This window comes from Euleptes europaea, chromosome 8 (assembly GCF_029931775.1).
Source record: "Euleptes europaea isolate rEulEur1 chromosome 8, rEulEur1.hap1, whole genome shotgun sequence".
Taxonomy (NCBI): Eukaryota; Metazoa; Chordata; class Lepidosauria; order Squamata; family Sphaerodactylidae; genus Euleptes; species Euleptes europaea.
Genome location: NC_079319.1, coordinates 13,545,139 through 13,562,896, shown reverse-complemented (window position 1 = coordinate 13,562,896; position 17,758 = coordinate 13,545,139). Strand labels below are relative to the sequence as shown.

At 45.3% G+C, this 17,758-nt stretch overlaps 1 protein-coding gene across 9 annotated transcripts in view; it reads right to left on the bottom strand.

The window, feature by feature from the left end:
* Positions 1-17,758, bottom strand: part of MTSS1 (MTSS I-BAR domain containing 1) — a 172,955-nt gene that overhangs the window by 141,547 nt on the left and 13,650 nt on the right. For all 9 annotated transcript variants that reach the window (XM_056854787.1, XM_056854792.1, XM_056854790.1 and 6 more), the window contains exons 2-3: positions 15,489-15,550; positions 9,680-9,753 (exon numbers count right to left, since the gene is read on the bottom strand). In XM_056854787.1, the coding sequence (XP_056710765.1) occupies positions 9,680-9,753; positions 15,489-15,550 (136 nt within the window). The remainder of the gene's footprint in view (positions 1-9,679; positions 9,754-15,488; positions 15,551-17,758) is intronic.

The window sequence follows — 17,758 nt, the reverse complement described above, 5'->3', positions numbered from 1 at the left end:
ACAGAAACAATAGATTTATTGAAGCCTTCAGGAGATGAGACAGGCACAGGTAGAAAGTTGCAAGTGAGGGGCTATACGGGGTTACAGAATATATTGACTCCAGGGCACTGGGGCACTGGGGTTCACACTTATTGTTATGGGAAGTTACAAGCTTGGCATAATACAAAACATCAGACGGATCCCAGGAAGTCTGGTGTGGCTATCACACTTCCAAGGCCGCACCGGCCTGAGGGAGTACTGGCAGGAAGAACAGCGGGGGGGGGAAGATACATGGGCCATCAGGCCTGGCGCCTGAGACCAGAAGGTGTGAACTGCTTTTACGAGTTCACTGATAACACCGCAGGTGATGGAAAGCAGAGACACAAAGACAGAGACCCTCACAATTGTGCTTTCTCCATTGGAGCTTCAGTGACACTTACCTTAAGCTAATGTCGCCTTTGGAGCAAATAGTGGCAATGCAGAAGAGTATAAAAGCAGCGGAATTTGAAAGCTGTAGCGTGAAGCATGTTTTGAAGGCGGTGGAGTGAGTCAGGGGAAGGCTTTTGAATTCTTACTCCCGTTCAGCTGGTTGTCCTTTTTCAAAAAGGCTTCCATTTACATGGGTCATACATTGTTGGGTGCATTCAGCCTGCAGGATTTGTATTTCATTTTGCACCTGCATTGCACCCATGTGCTCTGGTAAACACTGCTCAGAGATATGGAAACAGCTGAGAGCAATGTTTTGTCCGGTGCCATGTTGGCAGAACGTGCCTGATTAGTCAGGAATGTCAAATTGTGTTCAGTTGCAGTCCCTCTACTAGGGGAAACAGAGACTGCCTTAGATAAAAGGAAGCATTTTAAATCCTTGGATCAAAATGGGCTTTTATGTGGCTCCCCTACAGGCCTCTGAAGCAAACACTACTTGAGAAGTTCAGGTTTTGACTGATGCTCCAGGTGTGGTCTTACCTCCGCCCTTCTTTGTATTCTTATCTCTTAGTCCTTTACACACTCTCTGAGTTGCAGAAATGTTGATCAGAAATTTAACCTAGCGGGTCCAGCTACCTTTTTTGTGCAGCAAAGGAGAGACTGAAAATATATATGAAATGTCGTTTGCTTAAATTCCAAACTAGAGATCTTGGGAACTGTCCACGCTGGCCACCCCAAGCCTTCCTTCATTAGTGTCTGGGGATTCAATGTGATTGGGACCCAAAGGCTAAGTTCCCCCTGAATAGGGTATAGCTCAAATTTTGAGAGATACAAAGCCTTACTGTAAGTAGGATCGTATTACGTAATTTTGCACCACTTAGTTTGTTATGTTAATACTTATTCTATCTATTAAGTAGTGTACTGATCCCCAGCTCCAGAAACTTCCATTTCAACTAAATTCAACAGAAGCCTAGAAGCATTTTAGAAGCTAACAAAATGTATTCCGGTATAAGCTTCCATGAGCCGGAGCCCACTTAGAAGAAGAAGAATAGTTGGTTGTTATATACCAACTTTCTCTCCCTTGTAAGGAGAATCAAACCGGCTTACAATCTCCTTCCCTTCCTCTCCCTACAACAGACACCTTGTGAGGTAAGTGAGGCTGAGAGAGCTCAAAGAGAACTGTGACTGGCCCAAGGTCACCCAGCTGGCTTCATGTACAGGAATGGGGAAACCAACGCAGTTCACTAGATTAGAGCCCGCTGCTCATGTGGAGGAGTGGGGAATCAAACCCGGTTCTCCAGATTAGAGTCCACCACTCCTAACCACTACACACGCTGGCTCTTGTGCAACTGATGAAGTGAGCTGTCATTCACAAAAGCTTACACCGGACTAAAAAAAATTGTTGCCTTTAAGGTTGGACTCCTGCTTCATTCTGCAGCAACAGACAAACACGGCTACCTCTCTGACGCCTCCGTTGTACACACAAATAAATTGTGTTTGCCCTGTGTGTTAGAAGGGGGGTGGAGGTAAAGGGAGCAACGGGAGACGGGGTCACAGGACAACGAAGGTAACCCCCGGCTTCCATTTAGATACGTTCCTTTTTTAATAATGCCGCATGCACATTTACATGGAAATATTATAAGCGAAGCAATTTTCTACCCACAAAATGAGTGCTGATAGAAGCAGGTTGACAAGCTCACAAGGGCTACTGCTGACTGACAGAGATAAAACGCTTCCCTCAGCTAGAACGGCCGAGCCCTAAAATAGAACGCAACTTCCAGTAAAAACAATAAAGCCATTGCTTTATTGGACAAAGCATTCGGGCTTTGCAATACTTTAATCATGCTGTTTCCCATTTAGTTTTTTGTTGGGTTGGGTTTTTTGCTTGAAATGGGTTCTTCCTTTTTCTGTGCATCAGGCATAGGAGTCAGAGTTCTTGGTAGACCCAAGAAACAAGATGTTTCCTTAAAACAATACATACACAACTACATTGTGCGGTATGACCATCCCTACCAGTGTAAAATTGCATATGCTTTTCTGCTCAGAACACAGTTTAAAATTCGCTGTGCAGGTACAGCGGGCAGACAAAAAATCAAGTTCTTTTAACAGCAGTGAGACACAGGGCCAAATGAGACATGACAGCGTCCTCATGGCCGTCACAAGGACGTCACCGCCATTTTGAAACCACTTAAAAATGCAACTGGCCCAATCCTGATTGGGCCCACAGCGTGGTACTCTTCCCCACACACACACCCCTCTTCAAGTGCCAAAACATCCACCAGGGTTGGGGGGCTTGTGACCATTTCAGCACTTGATACAGCATAGTGGGGAGGGGGACTAGAGCACCACAGCCTGCTGTGCTGTGGGCCAGATCAGGATGGGGCCCTCGTGGCATTTTTAAATGACTTTTAAATGGCAGCACGTCGTCCACCCATGCAAAAAGATCTCTCATTCCCCTCACTGAGGCATGGGATCCAGCCAAACCCTCCTCTGCACTAAGAGGAGGAGAAGGAGGAGAGTTGGTTGTTATATGCCGACTTTCTCTACCACTTAAGGATCAAATAGGCTTACGATCACCTTCCCTTCTCCACAATAGACACCCTGTGATGTAGATGGGGCTGAAAGAGCTGTGACTAGCCCAAGGTCACCCAGCTGGCTTCAGGTGGAGGAGTAGGGAAACAAATCCAGTTGACCGGATTAGCCTTCACCGCTCATGTGGAGGAGTGGGGAATCAAACCCGGTTCCCCGGATCAGAGTCCACTGCTCCAAACCACCGCTCTGTACCACTACGCCATGCTGGCCTTTCGGGGACTGGGAATGATGAAGAGTACAACCACTACTAATGCAATTCAGCTGCATCCTGATCCCAGAGAAACCCCAGCCCCGCAGGGCTACATAGCCCCTGGTCCAGAGAGCCATTGTGTGTGGGGGGGGGGGTCCCATAAGGGTTTGGGACGGCTATGGCCACAGAGCTGCACAAAATCACATTTCAAGTGTTCCAGCGGCAATCCCCGCATTATTTATTTAGAAAACTGGCATGTCGCCTCTCCAGACCTGCCCGAGGAGCCTCACAACAATATTCATGCTGTAGTACTGCAACAGGAAAAGGGGCTTGAGGCCTGTTAGGCCTTCAGCACCAGTGAATCACACCCTTGGGGGGGGGAGAAACCCTCCCAGGAAGAGACTTTCTCAGTGGGAATTTGCATGCAACACCACATACGGTTATTTAGGCTTGCTACAATCGATTAGGATTTACCCTTAACCCCGAGACAGAAGACATTTATGGTAGGAATTGTCACAAGGGGGGGTGACATAGCCTTTCGAAAGCAAGATTTATAAGGCAATTATGGATGCACAGAATGCTCAAGGGGGCAGAGATGGGGGGAGGGAATTCAAGTCCTCCCCCATTTCCCTCTCTGCAGCAGAGAAGAGAAAACAGCACCCGTTCCTGCTCATACGCACTCTTACTCGGCTTGTTTTGCACTACACGTCTATTTGCAACCCATAAATATTTGCACAGGTGTGCATTATGCATGCACGCATCGCCTTATCGCTTCCCCAGATCAAGCGATGCTATGGGGAATCGCCCAGGAAAAGTTCAAGTCACAGCAAAAAGCCAGCAAGCATCGAGCAGGAAATCTATACGTGCCGCAGAATCCTATGTTGTCATTTCTCCTGGACTGTTTCAGGTGGGGGAGGGGCAAAGTGCTGTATGCCTGAATGCTCCCCCTCCCCAAACAAAACCCAGGCAGTCTACAAAAAGCAAGCCTATCATAAGAAGAGTTCTAGGCTAGCCGCCTCCTGACATGATATCTTTCTGGATGCTGGAAGATTTTCAATAAGCAATTCCTCCCCTGGACAGGGATGCTAGATCGATCGGGGGGGGGGGGAGATACCATATTAAAATTATTCTACTGCATGTGTGGGTCACTGTAAGATTAACAGGGTTTGTACGTCAGGCAATGGAACAGTAAATTATCCCTTATTATTTGACAGCGATCAAATATTAGCTTACTGGAATATTTGACAAGAATGGCATTTTTTAGGTGGGGGCTTATCTTTTGCATTTGATTGTGCTGTGATTACAGCAAGCCCCCCACCCCCATCACTGCAACAATATGAGACAACCTGGCCAGATATTATTTTTTTATACCTTGCCTTTGTCCCCCACGTGCACCCAAAGGGGCTTACATCATTTTCCTCTTCTCCATTTTATGCTTACAACAACCCTGTGACGTAGGTTAGGATGAGAGAGTGTGACTGGCCCAAGGTCACCCAGCAAGCTTCCAGGACAGAGCGGGGATTTGAACCTGGGTTTCCCAGATCCTAGTCCGACACTCTAACCACTACACCACACAGGCACTCATAGAAAGATATAAAGCTTATCCTGCTATACCTGCTATATTACCTGCTATAATGTGGGCATCTCCAAACCCAACAGGTGACATGATTTTGCATTTTTTTTAAATTTCTTTTCTTTTCCAAAATGATAAAACTGTAGGATGGCCCTGATATCCCAGGACAAAATCCAAAGCAGAGAACTGCTCAGTGATCAGTTCTTGCTTGACATTTATACAAATTTCACCCAACACTGTTAAAAGTCGTTATCGTCACTAGAGTGAACTATTGTGGCACAGTGGTAAGACTGTTCAATTAGGCCTGGGGAGACATAAGCTTGAGGGCCTGCTCACCACGAAACTCACAGGATTACCTTGGGCCTCTATGGTTTTTACCATAGAGATCTGGAAATTCCTAGAGCATCGCACAATGCTTGTTGTCTTCCTCATTTTACCCCAGCAGGAGCCCAAGAGACAAAGGACGGGCCTGTTCACCATGAAACTCACAGGATTACCATGGGGCTATGGTTTTTACCATAGAGATTTGGAAAAGCCACTTCATTCGTTTTTTCATAACTTGTATAATCATCAAAACCTGTTGATTAATTAAAATCTTGTTTGTTGCTCCAAAGCCAATGCATTAAAAAAAACATTCACTAATACTTGACCTTTTCCCCCTCAGCCGGTTAAACGCCCAACCTTATGCTAACAAGCCTTTTGAAAACGAAATATATCTTCCTCAGCAATGCTACAATGGAACAGCTGGCTCAACCATTATCGCATTAACTCAATTCTAATTAATTGTTCTATTTTTGACTCTGCATTCACTAGAATATAAAAAAGCAAGTTGCTGAGCCAAATAGGCCTTTTTCCAGGACCACAAAAATATACATTTCAGATCTCATGCAGGTCTTGCGTAAAACTATAAAATAATGATAAGTTCGTGAATTCCCACCCCAAAGAATCGTCACAGTCCAGGTGTCTCAATCTTCACTATAACACTGCACAAAACACTTCTCCTGGGAAGCCAGTTTGTCCTTTAGAAGAAAAGCAATGAAAAACTTTGAATTCTTGCCCAGAATTTTGAGCATGCGGGCACCTTTGCAATTCTGACGCAGGGTGGTGAGCGCAGCCACAAAATGGCTGCTTCAGAAGGCGGAGCCAGCCACAAAATGGCTTCCTTTCAGTCACAAAGTGATGCAATGTGTTAAAAAATCTGCACAGCCAATCAAATCTGTAATGGCTAATCAAAGGTCTTGTTGGGCAAAGCCCCACTGGCCCTACCCACTTTCTAAACATACTTGGGTGGGTGCCAGGAAAGGTGTCGGCGGGTACCATGTTGGGGACTCCTGCTCTAAGAGCATGCCTGGATTCTCATCTTGTCAGGGGAGGAGATATCAGAGCTACCTGCCAGGGTTTTAAAGACTACTTTTTGTGAGGTGGGGCAAATCCTCTAATCTGTGGAACACATGCACTAAATTCAGTGTGATTATTCTGAAGATGTTAAGGCATTGAGTCCAGAATTACAAATAAACCAAGAGGATCAAGTATTAGGCAACACAACATACACCCGAAAATCTTGTTCGTCTCTAAGGTGCTGTGTGTGTGTGTTAAGTCAAGTCACTTCCAACTCATGGTGACCCTATGAATCAATGTCCTCCAAAACGTCCTCTCTTTAAAAGCCTTGCTCCTTTATATAGTCAATCCATCTCTTGTTGGGTCTTCCTCTTTTCCTGTTGCCTTAAACTTTTCCTAGCATGATTGTCTTTTCTAGTGACTCTTGTCTAGTGGACTCAAAATCTAGCTCTTCTACTGCAGACCAACACAACTACCCTCCCAAAACACTTAACACATGATTTGTCAATCCAGAGTTTCCAGTTGCTTCACAGTTAGCCAGCTGTTCAGGGTGAATAAGAATTCCTTCTGGGTAAGGAGCTTGATAAAACCCCTGACATGAGGCACCCATGGGACAGAAGCATGCACGGGCGAGAAGAGACAATTTCTGGAGAGGGAGGGGTTGTAGGCTGGTAAAGCGTGGGGAGGAGGGAGACAAACTTCTCTACAGGACTAGCTTTACCAGTTCTTCGCTGCCATATATGCATGACTGCAAATTTAGATTAGCTGTCATCAAACCCCAGAGGATCCAGATTGAAACATTTTGCAGAAAAGGAAATTCAAAACACAGTTGAAATGTACTGTGAATCAGAAGCGTCAAATGCCCATCGGAGGGAGGGTCAAGTCCATCATCCAACTGTTGGCCTGGGAAAGCACACCCATAATTGCTCCCTGGGAAAAGAAAACTATCAACTTCATCTGAGTTTGGCATCAAACCACCAATTCCACCTCAGTTAAGGTAAGGGTAGTTCCCTGCGCAAGTACTGGCTCACTACTGACCCATAGGGTGACGTCACATCCCAACATTTACTAGGCAGACTTTGTTGACGGGCGTGGTTTGCCAGTGCCTTCCCCAGTCGTCTTCCCTTTACCCCCAGCAAGCTGGAGACTCAGTTTACCGACCTCAGAAGGATAGAAGGCTGAGTCAACCTCAAACTGGCTACCTGAAACCGACTTCTGTCGGGATCGAACTCAGGTCGTGAGCAGAGCTTGGACTGCAGTACTGCAGCTTACCACTCTGTGCCACGGGGCTCCACCTCAATTACTGACACTAGAACTGGGGAAACTAGTAGCTGCTACTGCAGCTCCAGCGAGTAACCTGTGTTTAAACAGTACTTGGATGGGAGATCGCCAAAGCAGTCCAGGGTTGCAACGTAGAGGCAGGCAATGGCAAACCACCTCTGAAAACCATATGGAGTCGGCATTTGTCAGCTGTGAATTAAACGGTGCTTTCGCCACCAGGTTCGACTGTTCCAACATGAATCCTAAGTCGTATATTTTAGAAGCAACATAATTCAAGAACTACCAAGGCATTCTATTTGTTGATTCTAGTTTTTTTTAGGCACACACACACTTTAGAATGCATATCTATTAATGAAAGTCAGTTACTCCAGTTGCAAGCTGTTCCTTTCGGCTTAACATAGACCCGAAAAGAGGCTAGCCCTGCCCTTAGAAGGAATTTGCAGGGAGGGATGGGAGAAGCCCACATGTTTTTGCTATGTAGCACATCAACCCCTGAAGGAGCCTTGTGCTTTCCTCACTAGTGAAGCAGTGTTACTCTTGCAAGTGTGTGCGTAAAGAGCTGTCAAGTTGTAGCCAACATATGAACAATCAGAGGTGGTTTGCCATTGCCTTCCTCTGCAAAGCAACTCTGGACTCTCTGGGTGGTTTCCCATCCAAGTACTAACCAGGGCCGATCCTGCTCAGCTTCTGAGAGCTGACAAGATCTGGCTAACCTGGGCCACCCAGATCTGGCTAACCTGGGCTATCAAAAAGTCAGCGGGTCCTGCTGCAAAACCTCTACCGACCAGCACCAATGAAAAGAGAGCCATTGGCAGGAACAGGATCCTGTCAGAGGGGAGCAAAAAGTAAACCGCACGCAGCTAACGCATGCCATGCGCTTTGTCAAGTCTGCTATGCCACAGCAGCCTCAAAGGCTTTGCCATGTGGTACACTGCTACAGGAACTGTGTCTAACATGGAAACAACTATCCACAGGGGCTGATTTAAAGCCAGGCAGCAGCTACTCAAATATATCGGCCGCCAGGACCTAGGCATTAAACATACATTCCCATTTCGCAACAGGACCGGGGCCAAACCGCTACAGCAGTGGTTCCCAAACTCTTCGGGCCACCGCCCCTTTGGTTCCACAAACTCAACCCCAGTGCCCCCTACCCTACAAAAAGCATTATTCAAAATAGCGGCTTGCATGACGCACTAAAGAAGAAAATAATAAAACTTTAAAACAGTAACAATTAATTGCACATCTATTCAAAATCAAATTAAAACTTTTTAGTTGAAATTTATTGATCCAGTGGTACCAGCTCTTCAAAGTCTGGAAAAAAATTCTGATAGTTTCCACCAAATTTGCCAGCGTGGTGCCATAGCTTGATCTATTGTAAATTAGTGAACAACACAGTTGAAGGGGCCCACCTCCAGCACCCCCCTGCTGCCCCCTTGCCTCTTAGTGCTCCCTAATCCCACCCCCCAGGGGGTGGTACTACCCACTTTGGGAACCACTGCGCTAGAGCCATGATGCTCAACTTATCCAGAGCCAGGATCCACCTTTGCCCCTAGGGTACAGCATGGTGAAGCAATTTCCCTCCAGAATGAAGTGCATAGCAGAGGTTCTAGTCTCATATATGAAAACTACAGACTGGACACAAACCTAAAATGCTGCATCTTTTATCACAGTCAAAGATCAGGAGAATTTACTTCAAGGTCTTTGTAAATCTAAGCAGGCTTGTGAAGAGCTGTTTACTACTGGTGAACAGATACTTCCCGTCCCCCCATGACCAGGAAGGAAACATTCGCAAATTTGAAATCAGCATTTCACACACACACACACTCGACTTTCAGGCTGCCTGTGCAACAAAATGACGAGCACAGGGAAATAAAATTAAATTAAATTTAAAAATATGGACTAGTAATTTTTGTGAACTTGCAAATCCGCAAACTCGTATTTACGCTCTGCTCTCATACCCGAAGGATTTCAATAGAGGAAGCCCATCATCATTTTAAACCAAGGCACGGTTCAGATGGCAAATGAAGCATCGTGCCAGACCTTCACACCGTTCGAGCCTCCCAATGACAGGTTTCTGGCTTTTTTCCAATTCTTCCAAGCCACCTATTTTTTCGTTCATAGCATAAATTCACAGTTGGGGCATGGAAGGGTCTATTTCACAGATGTCTCGCAGATCCGACTGTTGGTGGTAGTAGTAGTAAGTTTTTTTAAAAAAAGAAAGAGGAAAAGAGAGCTCCCGCAAATGGCTTAAACAGCAAACACTGCGTTCTGCCAAACTAAAAACTGAGACATCTGCTTACCACGGGTGTTGGTCGCCATGTCGGCCACTTTCTGAAACGCATCCAAGAAGGCAGCTGCTGCTACTACAGTTGTCCTAAAATACAGACAGGATAACGTAATGTTAGAAACAGCCATCCTATCTGGAGCACAAAGAAGGTGAGAATCTTTTAAAAGAAATATCCTTTATATATATATATATTTAGTGAAGAACTTATTTCAAACATAGAATAGGGGAGGGGCTGTAGCTCAGTAGTAGAGCATCTGCTTGGCATGCAGAAGGTCCAAGGTTCAATCCCAGCATCTCCAGTTAAAGGGACTAGACAAGTAGGTGATGTGAAAGACCTCTGCCTGAGACCCTGGAGAGCAGCTGCCGGTCTGACTTTGATGGACCAAGGGTCTAATTCAGTATAAGGCAGCTTCATATGTTCATGTGTGTTCAACCATAGAGTTGGAAGGGGCCATACAGGCCATCTAGTCCAACCCCCTGCCCAAGGCAGGATAAGCCTAGAGCAGCGGTTCCCAAACTTTTTGAGTCATGGAGCACTTTTCAGGAGAGAAATTCATCACGGAGCACTAATTTTCACCTAGCACCTATATACTAAACCAAATGACAGCAGTATTTTTCTTTCCAATCTCTTCACGGAGCACTAGGAAATGTTTTGCGGAGCACCAAGTACTCCATGCAGGGCAGTTTGGGAACAGCTGGCCTAGAACATCCCTGACAAGTGCTTGTCCAGCCTCTGCTTAAAGACTGCCAGTGAGGGGGAGCTCACCACCTCCCTAGGGAGCTGATTCCACTGTCGAACAACTCTTCCTGTAAAAAAAAAAAAATTCCTAATATCCAGCCAGTACCATTCCACCCACAATTTAAACCCATTATTGTGAGTCCTATCCTCTGCTGCCAACAGAAACAGCTCCTTGCCCTCCTTTAAGTGACAGCCCTTCAAATACTTCAAGAGAGCAATCATGTCCCCCCCTCAACTTCCTCTTCTCCAGACTGAACATTCCCAAATCCCTCAGAAACTCCCAGTATATTTATGTATGCCGCCTTTCCACCCAATCAGGGTCGACAAGGCAGTGAACATACAAACTTTTAAAACACTTAGACAATTCTCTTTTTAAGTCCATCTGTGTGTGTGTGTGTGTGTGTGTGTGTGTGTGTGTGTGTGTGTGTGTGTAAAGTGCCATCAAGTCGCAGCCGACTTATGGCAAACCCTTTTGGGGTTTCCATGGCAAGAGACTAACAGAGGTGGTTTGCCAGTGCCTTCCTCTGCACAGCAACCCTGGCATCCCTTGGTGGTCTCCCATCCAAATACTAACCAGGGCTGACCCTGCCTAGCTTCTGAGATCTGACGCGATCAGGCTAGCCTGGGCCATCCAGGTCAGGGCTAAGTCCATCTACCCTCCCGGAAGGTAAGCTTGAAGTCAAAGTTCGTGACATGACCACAGTTTACTGTGGTCACTGGTTGTGTGGGGGGGGAGAGAGTTGAGCATCCCCCTGTGGCGTCAGGGTTTGTTGGGCTGGGCTGAGGAGAGAAGGGAGGGAAAGATGGAGGCAGAGCTTGCCTTCCCCCAAACTATCTCATGGCAGTAGTCAAAAAGGGCAAGAGTCCAGTAGCACCTTAAAGACTAACAAAAATATTTTCTGGTAGGGTTAGTCTTTAAGGTGCTACTGGACTCTTGCCCTTTTTGACTACTGCAAACAGACTAACACGGCTACCCACTGTGAATTATCTCATGGCAGGGAAGGGAGAGGAAGGGGATGGGGGAGGACAGTGGTAGAAGGAGCAAGACACGCTTGGCAAAGAGGCTGACAGTGCTTCTCCTTCTCAGCATCTAAACCAGGCAAAAATAGCACCTATGAATGATCATTTATAAGTGGTTCATGTGGAAATAGGGTCGCCAGTCTCCAGGTTAGGCCTGGAGATCTCTCAGAATTACAACGGATCTCCAGATAACAGAGATCAGTTCGCCTAGAGAAAATGGATGCTTTGGAGGGTGGCATTCTACGGCATTATTCCCCACGGAGGTCCCTCCCCTCCCCAAACCCTCCCCTCCTCAGGCTCCACCCACCCAAACCTCCAGGAATTTCCCAACCTGGAAGAATATTCCCTGCACTGGAGGAGGGTGTCACTCAGGATCCCAGGATCCAGTCCACATATGCAGGCTCAGCTGCAAACGCTCTCTACAAGCAAGGTGGAGAAAGCTCAGATTGGTTGTGCTTCCTCTCCCCTCTATTTAGAAAGTCTCATTAGCAACCAACATGATCAGTGGTATCAAATGACAGATCTGTCCCTGGGCTGTGCCACATTGGAACTCGTGTTAAATCATTTTTAAGTGTTTCCCCACATAAGCATACAAAATCCTTTTCATAGTCAAACTGAACTGTCTCAGAGGAAAGGCTGGCATAGAACATTATTCTCGATACAAAAATGAAGTGCAACTTTCTTTTAAGCACAGGACCAATTAAGTCAGAAGACCACTTAACATCTGTCAGCAATGCTGATTCTATGACCTTAGGCAGATGATGAGAGGGAGGGCATCGTGGCCATCTCCTGGGCATGGAGTAGGGGTTGCTGGGGGTGTGGGGGGGAGGTAGTTGTGAATTTCCTGCATCGTGCAGGGGGTTGGACTAGATGACCCTGGTGGTCCCTTCCAACTCTATGATTCTAAGTATTCAGTGGTACAATACAGGAACAGGTTAATCACACCAAGTCAGCTGATCCAGTTCAAGCTTCTGACAAAGTTATGAAAGTACATCATATTTTCAGCAAACAATCCTAAGGGATTCTTCTCATAAGTTTTTATTCCCTTCCAAACGCAGGTCTAATATCAGCAGGTCCCCACATCCTTACCCTCCACAAGAAATTAAAGGGGGGAAACCCACAGATCCTGTCTTCTCTAAATACAGCATTACTTCATGAATAAGTGGGTCTTGAAGACCCTTTTCACCTCAAAACACGCTCAAATATTTCCCTTCTCTCATTTAATCGCTTGCAAACCCAAGACTTGAATTTTAATAGAATCTGGGACGTGACTTTGGGGGATAAACTAAAAACAAGGGCACAGTGGGAGTCCGCGGGAACAGCAGCAACAGGGAAGGTACTTGCATGCAAGAAGGCAGGGCGCTTCAGCTTGATTGACCTGCTGTCTTTCTGCCACAATTGCTTCTGTCCCAGTGGCTTCGCCCCACCGGATGGGCAAACAGAATCGAGGAGGGGGTTTGTGGCAAAGGGGAGAGTTTGCAGAGTAAAACAGCTGTGGGTGGGGAAAAGGTAAAGCACCCTCACATGTGCTTGACTACCATTTCTTCTCCTGCAAATGCTGCCCCCTTCCACACCCGACACTCTGTGCAACATCAAAGGCGGGAAATCCCACACTTCCCACTGAATGCACAATTCCAGCTGCAGACTATCCACACTCTCGGGCCACAGATAAAGGTTAAGAGGCACAGCATTTAATAGGTCAGTTGAAGGTCTTAAGTTACATGTCAAATGCCCTTCCTTTGCAGCCCTCTGAGAATCAAAAATTACTAGTTGAGATCTGCTGCAGGGGAACTGGCTTGCAGCTAAAGCTCAGAAATGCTGCACAAGTTGCTCCCTTGGGGAAGTCTTTCATCCAACACTCACACAAACACCGTTAAAGCAAAAAAGAGGGCATGAAATGGCAGCGGGTAGCTGAGGGGCAAGCAATTTACCATCCCCTCCCCTCCTGCCAGGCTTTCTCCATCTCCTGATCAATGACACAGAAGAGAGAAATGGGAACGCACAATGGCAAGATGAATGTCAAGAGTTCCTATGACTTCCAAGAAGGGCTAGGGAAGGAAGCTGGAAACAAATTCGCTAAACACTATAGATCCCTGTAGCTCAGAGGTTCGCAAACTGTGCTCCAAGGAGCACTTGCTGCTCCGCGAAACGTCTCCTAGAACTCCATGAAGAGATTGGAAAGAAAAATACTGTCATTCAGTTTAGTCTATAGGTGCTAAGTGAAAATTAGTGCTCCGTCTCCAATTTCTGCCTGAAAAGTGCTCCATGACTCAAAACGTTTGGGAAACTCTGCTCTAGCTTACATGTGGAAGAAGAGAGCTTTAAAGAGCTGTGACTAGCCCAAGGTCACCCAGCTGGCTTCATGTGGAGGAGTGGGGAAACAAATCCAGTTCACCAGATTAGTGTCTGCTGCGCATGTGGAGAGAAAGTTGGCATATCAAAACCAACTCTTCCTCTAAGGTAACTGCCCAAGCTAATTTTCCTGTCCCCAAAGAAAATAAATCAGCTTGGCTCCCCCTCAAGCTTTACAGCAGGTATGCATGTAAAAATATATATATATTGCTAAACCTGAGCATGTCATACCCAAGGTCTTGCAAACAGAGCACAAGAACTGATGTGTCATGTACCTGCTTGGCTTAGCATGCTGTTTTAATACTCAATTAGCTCTTTTGCAAGCAACATACACAGGAATCACCTAAATGAAAATTTTCTGAGGACAATGTAGTTTCATTACACCAAGATCTGAAATTTTAGAGAATCTAGGACATGACTGTAGGGATCAAGAGACACAGGATGAAGAAGAAACCCACAAGGCAGAGCTGGAAGGGTTCATAGAATCCACCCTTAACACCTGGCAGCATAAAGAATCTGAAATGTTTTTGCTTTTAGCATGCTTGGAGATATTATCCGAATTAAGTATGAAAATATCTATTCTAATTTCCTATATTTAACAGCTACTCTTATGTGATGCAATAGTCTCTCTCTCTCTCTCTCTCAGCAGGAAGTTCCTTTGCCCCACTTTTCATTACCGTGACGGTGCTTGGAAAGATTCTATAGCGTAGCCATTCTTAATGGAAATGCTTCTAACCCGTACTGTAGAGTCGCAAAGTAAAGGGAGGGAATTTGGAAAAATCGTTCTGAAAGAGCCTCATTACGAAGCCTGGGATATTCACAATTCCCCCCACTTTATACTAATAGAAAAAGCAGGATTAGTTTCCTTAAGAATCAAAGCCAAGGGCCTCCACATTTCATATGCTATTGACTGCGACAACAGAAAGCTTGGTCACAAGTAACTGGATCATTGGAATATGGATGAGACAGATTTATCAGCCCTGCAGACACTTAACCTTGGTTACCAGCAAGCCATGTTTGCAAGGAATCAGCGCAAGGAATACAATCTTCCCCGCCCCCACTCCCGCCTCCAGAAGACAGACCCCTTTCCCTTAAACTGTCACTATTAAACCAAAGGCTACAGCTGTATCTGCATGAAGATAACCAGGGTCAACATTAGCCAGTGGGGTATATTGGTTAAGAATGTCGGACTAGTATCAGGAAGACCCTGGTTCAAACCCTCACATGTGCCACGGGAGCTCACCGGGTGACCTTGGGCCAGTCACATCCTCTCAGCCTAACCTACCCTCACAGGGTGGTTGTGAGGATAAAATGGAGGAAAGCCAAAGGATGCCAGCCACTTCAGGACCCCATTGGGAAGAAAGGTGAGGGATAAATGAATTAAATAAACGTGACCCCAGGTTCCTCATAACCATGGTTTGCAAACCCACTTCACGCCAATCCTTTCAAGTTGCATTTTCATAAGAACCACGTGCATTGGGGATAAACATGGAGTGCAAATCCATGATTAGCACAAAAAACTGAAGGCAAGAGTGGGGGATTTGTGCCTCTGAAGGGAGGAGGAACAGATCATTCCAAAAAGCTGCTCATAATTATTCAGATGCTGCAGGCCCAGAAGCAGTAGATTAAAGAGAGAAAACCAATTGTATATATAGTAAACCTGACAGACATAAAATAAACAGAGGTACGAGGGGGGGGGGGAACAGCTTACCTAAGCTGAGACTGCAGCTTTCCTGCTTTGTTGATGAAGTCCTCCCAAATCGGATAACTTCCCTGCAAGGGGAATAAAGACACAGAGTTTAAAGAGGCATTTTAATTCAACTAGCCTGCAGAAGTTTTTTTTTTTTTTCCAGAAGGGGTGGAAGCTGCTCTGGGATAATTTACAGCTATCTGGTCAATTCCAGAAGTCATTCCACACATCAGGACACACTATATTGTCAAGCATCAAGTTGTTTTATATAAATTGCAAGCTGAGAACCGGTGAGGAAGCTGGGGGTGGCAGGGGAAGAGAAATAATGGGGCAGATCCAAACATCCCCTAAATAGCCTTTCACCAACCTAAACAGCTCTTTCTCCAGTGGAAGAGCCACTTAAGCTGGAGGAAGGCTTCAAACTTGAGCCAAAAGGAAAGGTGGGACTTAAACATTTGAATAAATAAAGGAATAACTAAATAAATTTTGCTCAGCAGAGTGGTAGGATCGGGGTGGGATCCAGCACATTATCACCCCGCAAGCACCATGATTTTATTCTTGAAGCAACCGCCAGCTATATCCTTTTTTGCAACTATCCAAGAACCATTTAAGATGACAAAAATATCTAAACTTTTCAATGACTGTAGCCCAATTCAGTGTGTATTTATTAAGTTTCACTTGGTGAGAGTCACTCCTAAGGGAGTTTGCGTAGGAGTGTTAGAGGTCTCAGCCAAAACTATTCACTGTTTTTAGAAACATTTAGTTGTGTTTTTAAAAAAATCCTTTTTGATTATTTTTTTAGCAATGCTTGCAAAGATTCGTTGATGTTGCTCTCTCAAGCTTTCTTTCCTCAACAGACTTCATTTGACCTCAGGGATACCATCACATAATCAAATCTGATTGGCTGTGAATGCTGTGACCTCATGCCATTTGGCTGGATGAGGTCACCGATGTGGCTAATCCAGGAAGGAGAAATGACCAGCAAATGGGAGAGGGAGGACAGCCCCGAAACAGCAGCAGTTGAGTGAAACAAGGCAAATAATCGCACGAAAAGCTTTTTTGAGAAAAGCATTTTTCAGGATCAGTATTTTCAGCAGACATTAAAAAACCCAGAACCGGAGGGCATTCTGCGCAACCCATGATGTTAAAAATGTGTTCTCAAGGACTTTTCTCCTCCTATCATAGAAGGCATCATAATTTAAACCATCTGAACATTAAAGTCTGTTGTCATAGGGAAAAAAATCAAGGTGTTATCTATTATAGTATAATCCCCGGCTAGTGGTGCTCTGTCATTACTGGTGTGTCACAAGCCACCCTGCAATGACCTTAGACAAACACACCCTCTTAATTAGCTTATAGGCAATCTCTCTCCAGAGATCAGCTTACTAGTTTCTTGCAAAGGAAGACAAAGAAGCCCTCTGTCTCCCCCCCCCCACCTTTACTTTTCCAAGCCCATCAGCAATGACACATCATATCCTTCCACTCTATGCTGCCAAATTAAAAGTCACACAGTAGCAACCTCGTTATCTTAAACATACGCTAAAGGTATAGGCTCGACCTTCCAGAAAAGGGAAATGGTGGCCCAAAACCCTCATGTACCAAGATGCTCCAAGCCTTTGGCCCAGCGATTCCCAAACTTTGTGGGCCACTGCCTCCTTGGTTCCAAAAACCCAACCCCAGCACCCTCTACCCACTATCCTATAAGGCATTATTCAAAATAGGGGTGTTTGCATCATGCACTAAAAAAGATCGTAACGATAAAATTTCAAAACAGTAACAATTCTATTCAAAATCAAATTAAAACTTTTTACTTGAAATTTATTCAACAAAATGGATGAACTTGATCCAGTGGTACCAGCTCTTCAAAGTCTAGAAAAAAATTCTAATAGTCTCCACCAAATTTGCCAGTATGGTGCCATAGATTGATCTATTGTAAATTAGTGAACAACACAGATGAAGGGGCCCGCCTCTAGCGCCCCCCCCCCCCATTGCCTCTTAGTGCCCTCCTAGGTCACTGGTTCCCAACCAGGGGCCCGTGGACCCCCAGGGGTCCGCGAGAACTAAATTAAGGTCTGCAAAACAAAGTTATAAACCCATAATAAATTAATATTTTCAATTAAAAGTTCTCTATTATAAAATATATATTCAAATATTATTCTAAGTTTAATGTTTAACTAACAGTTATGATTAAAGCTCATACCCTACCAGAAAATATTTTTGTTAGTCTTTAAGGTGCTACTGGACTCTTGCCCAGTTATGATTAAAGTTTATTTTCAAATTCTCAGAATTTT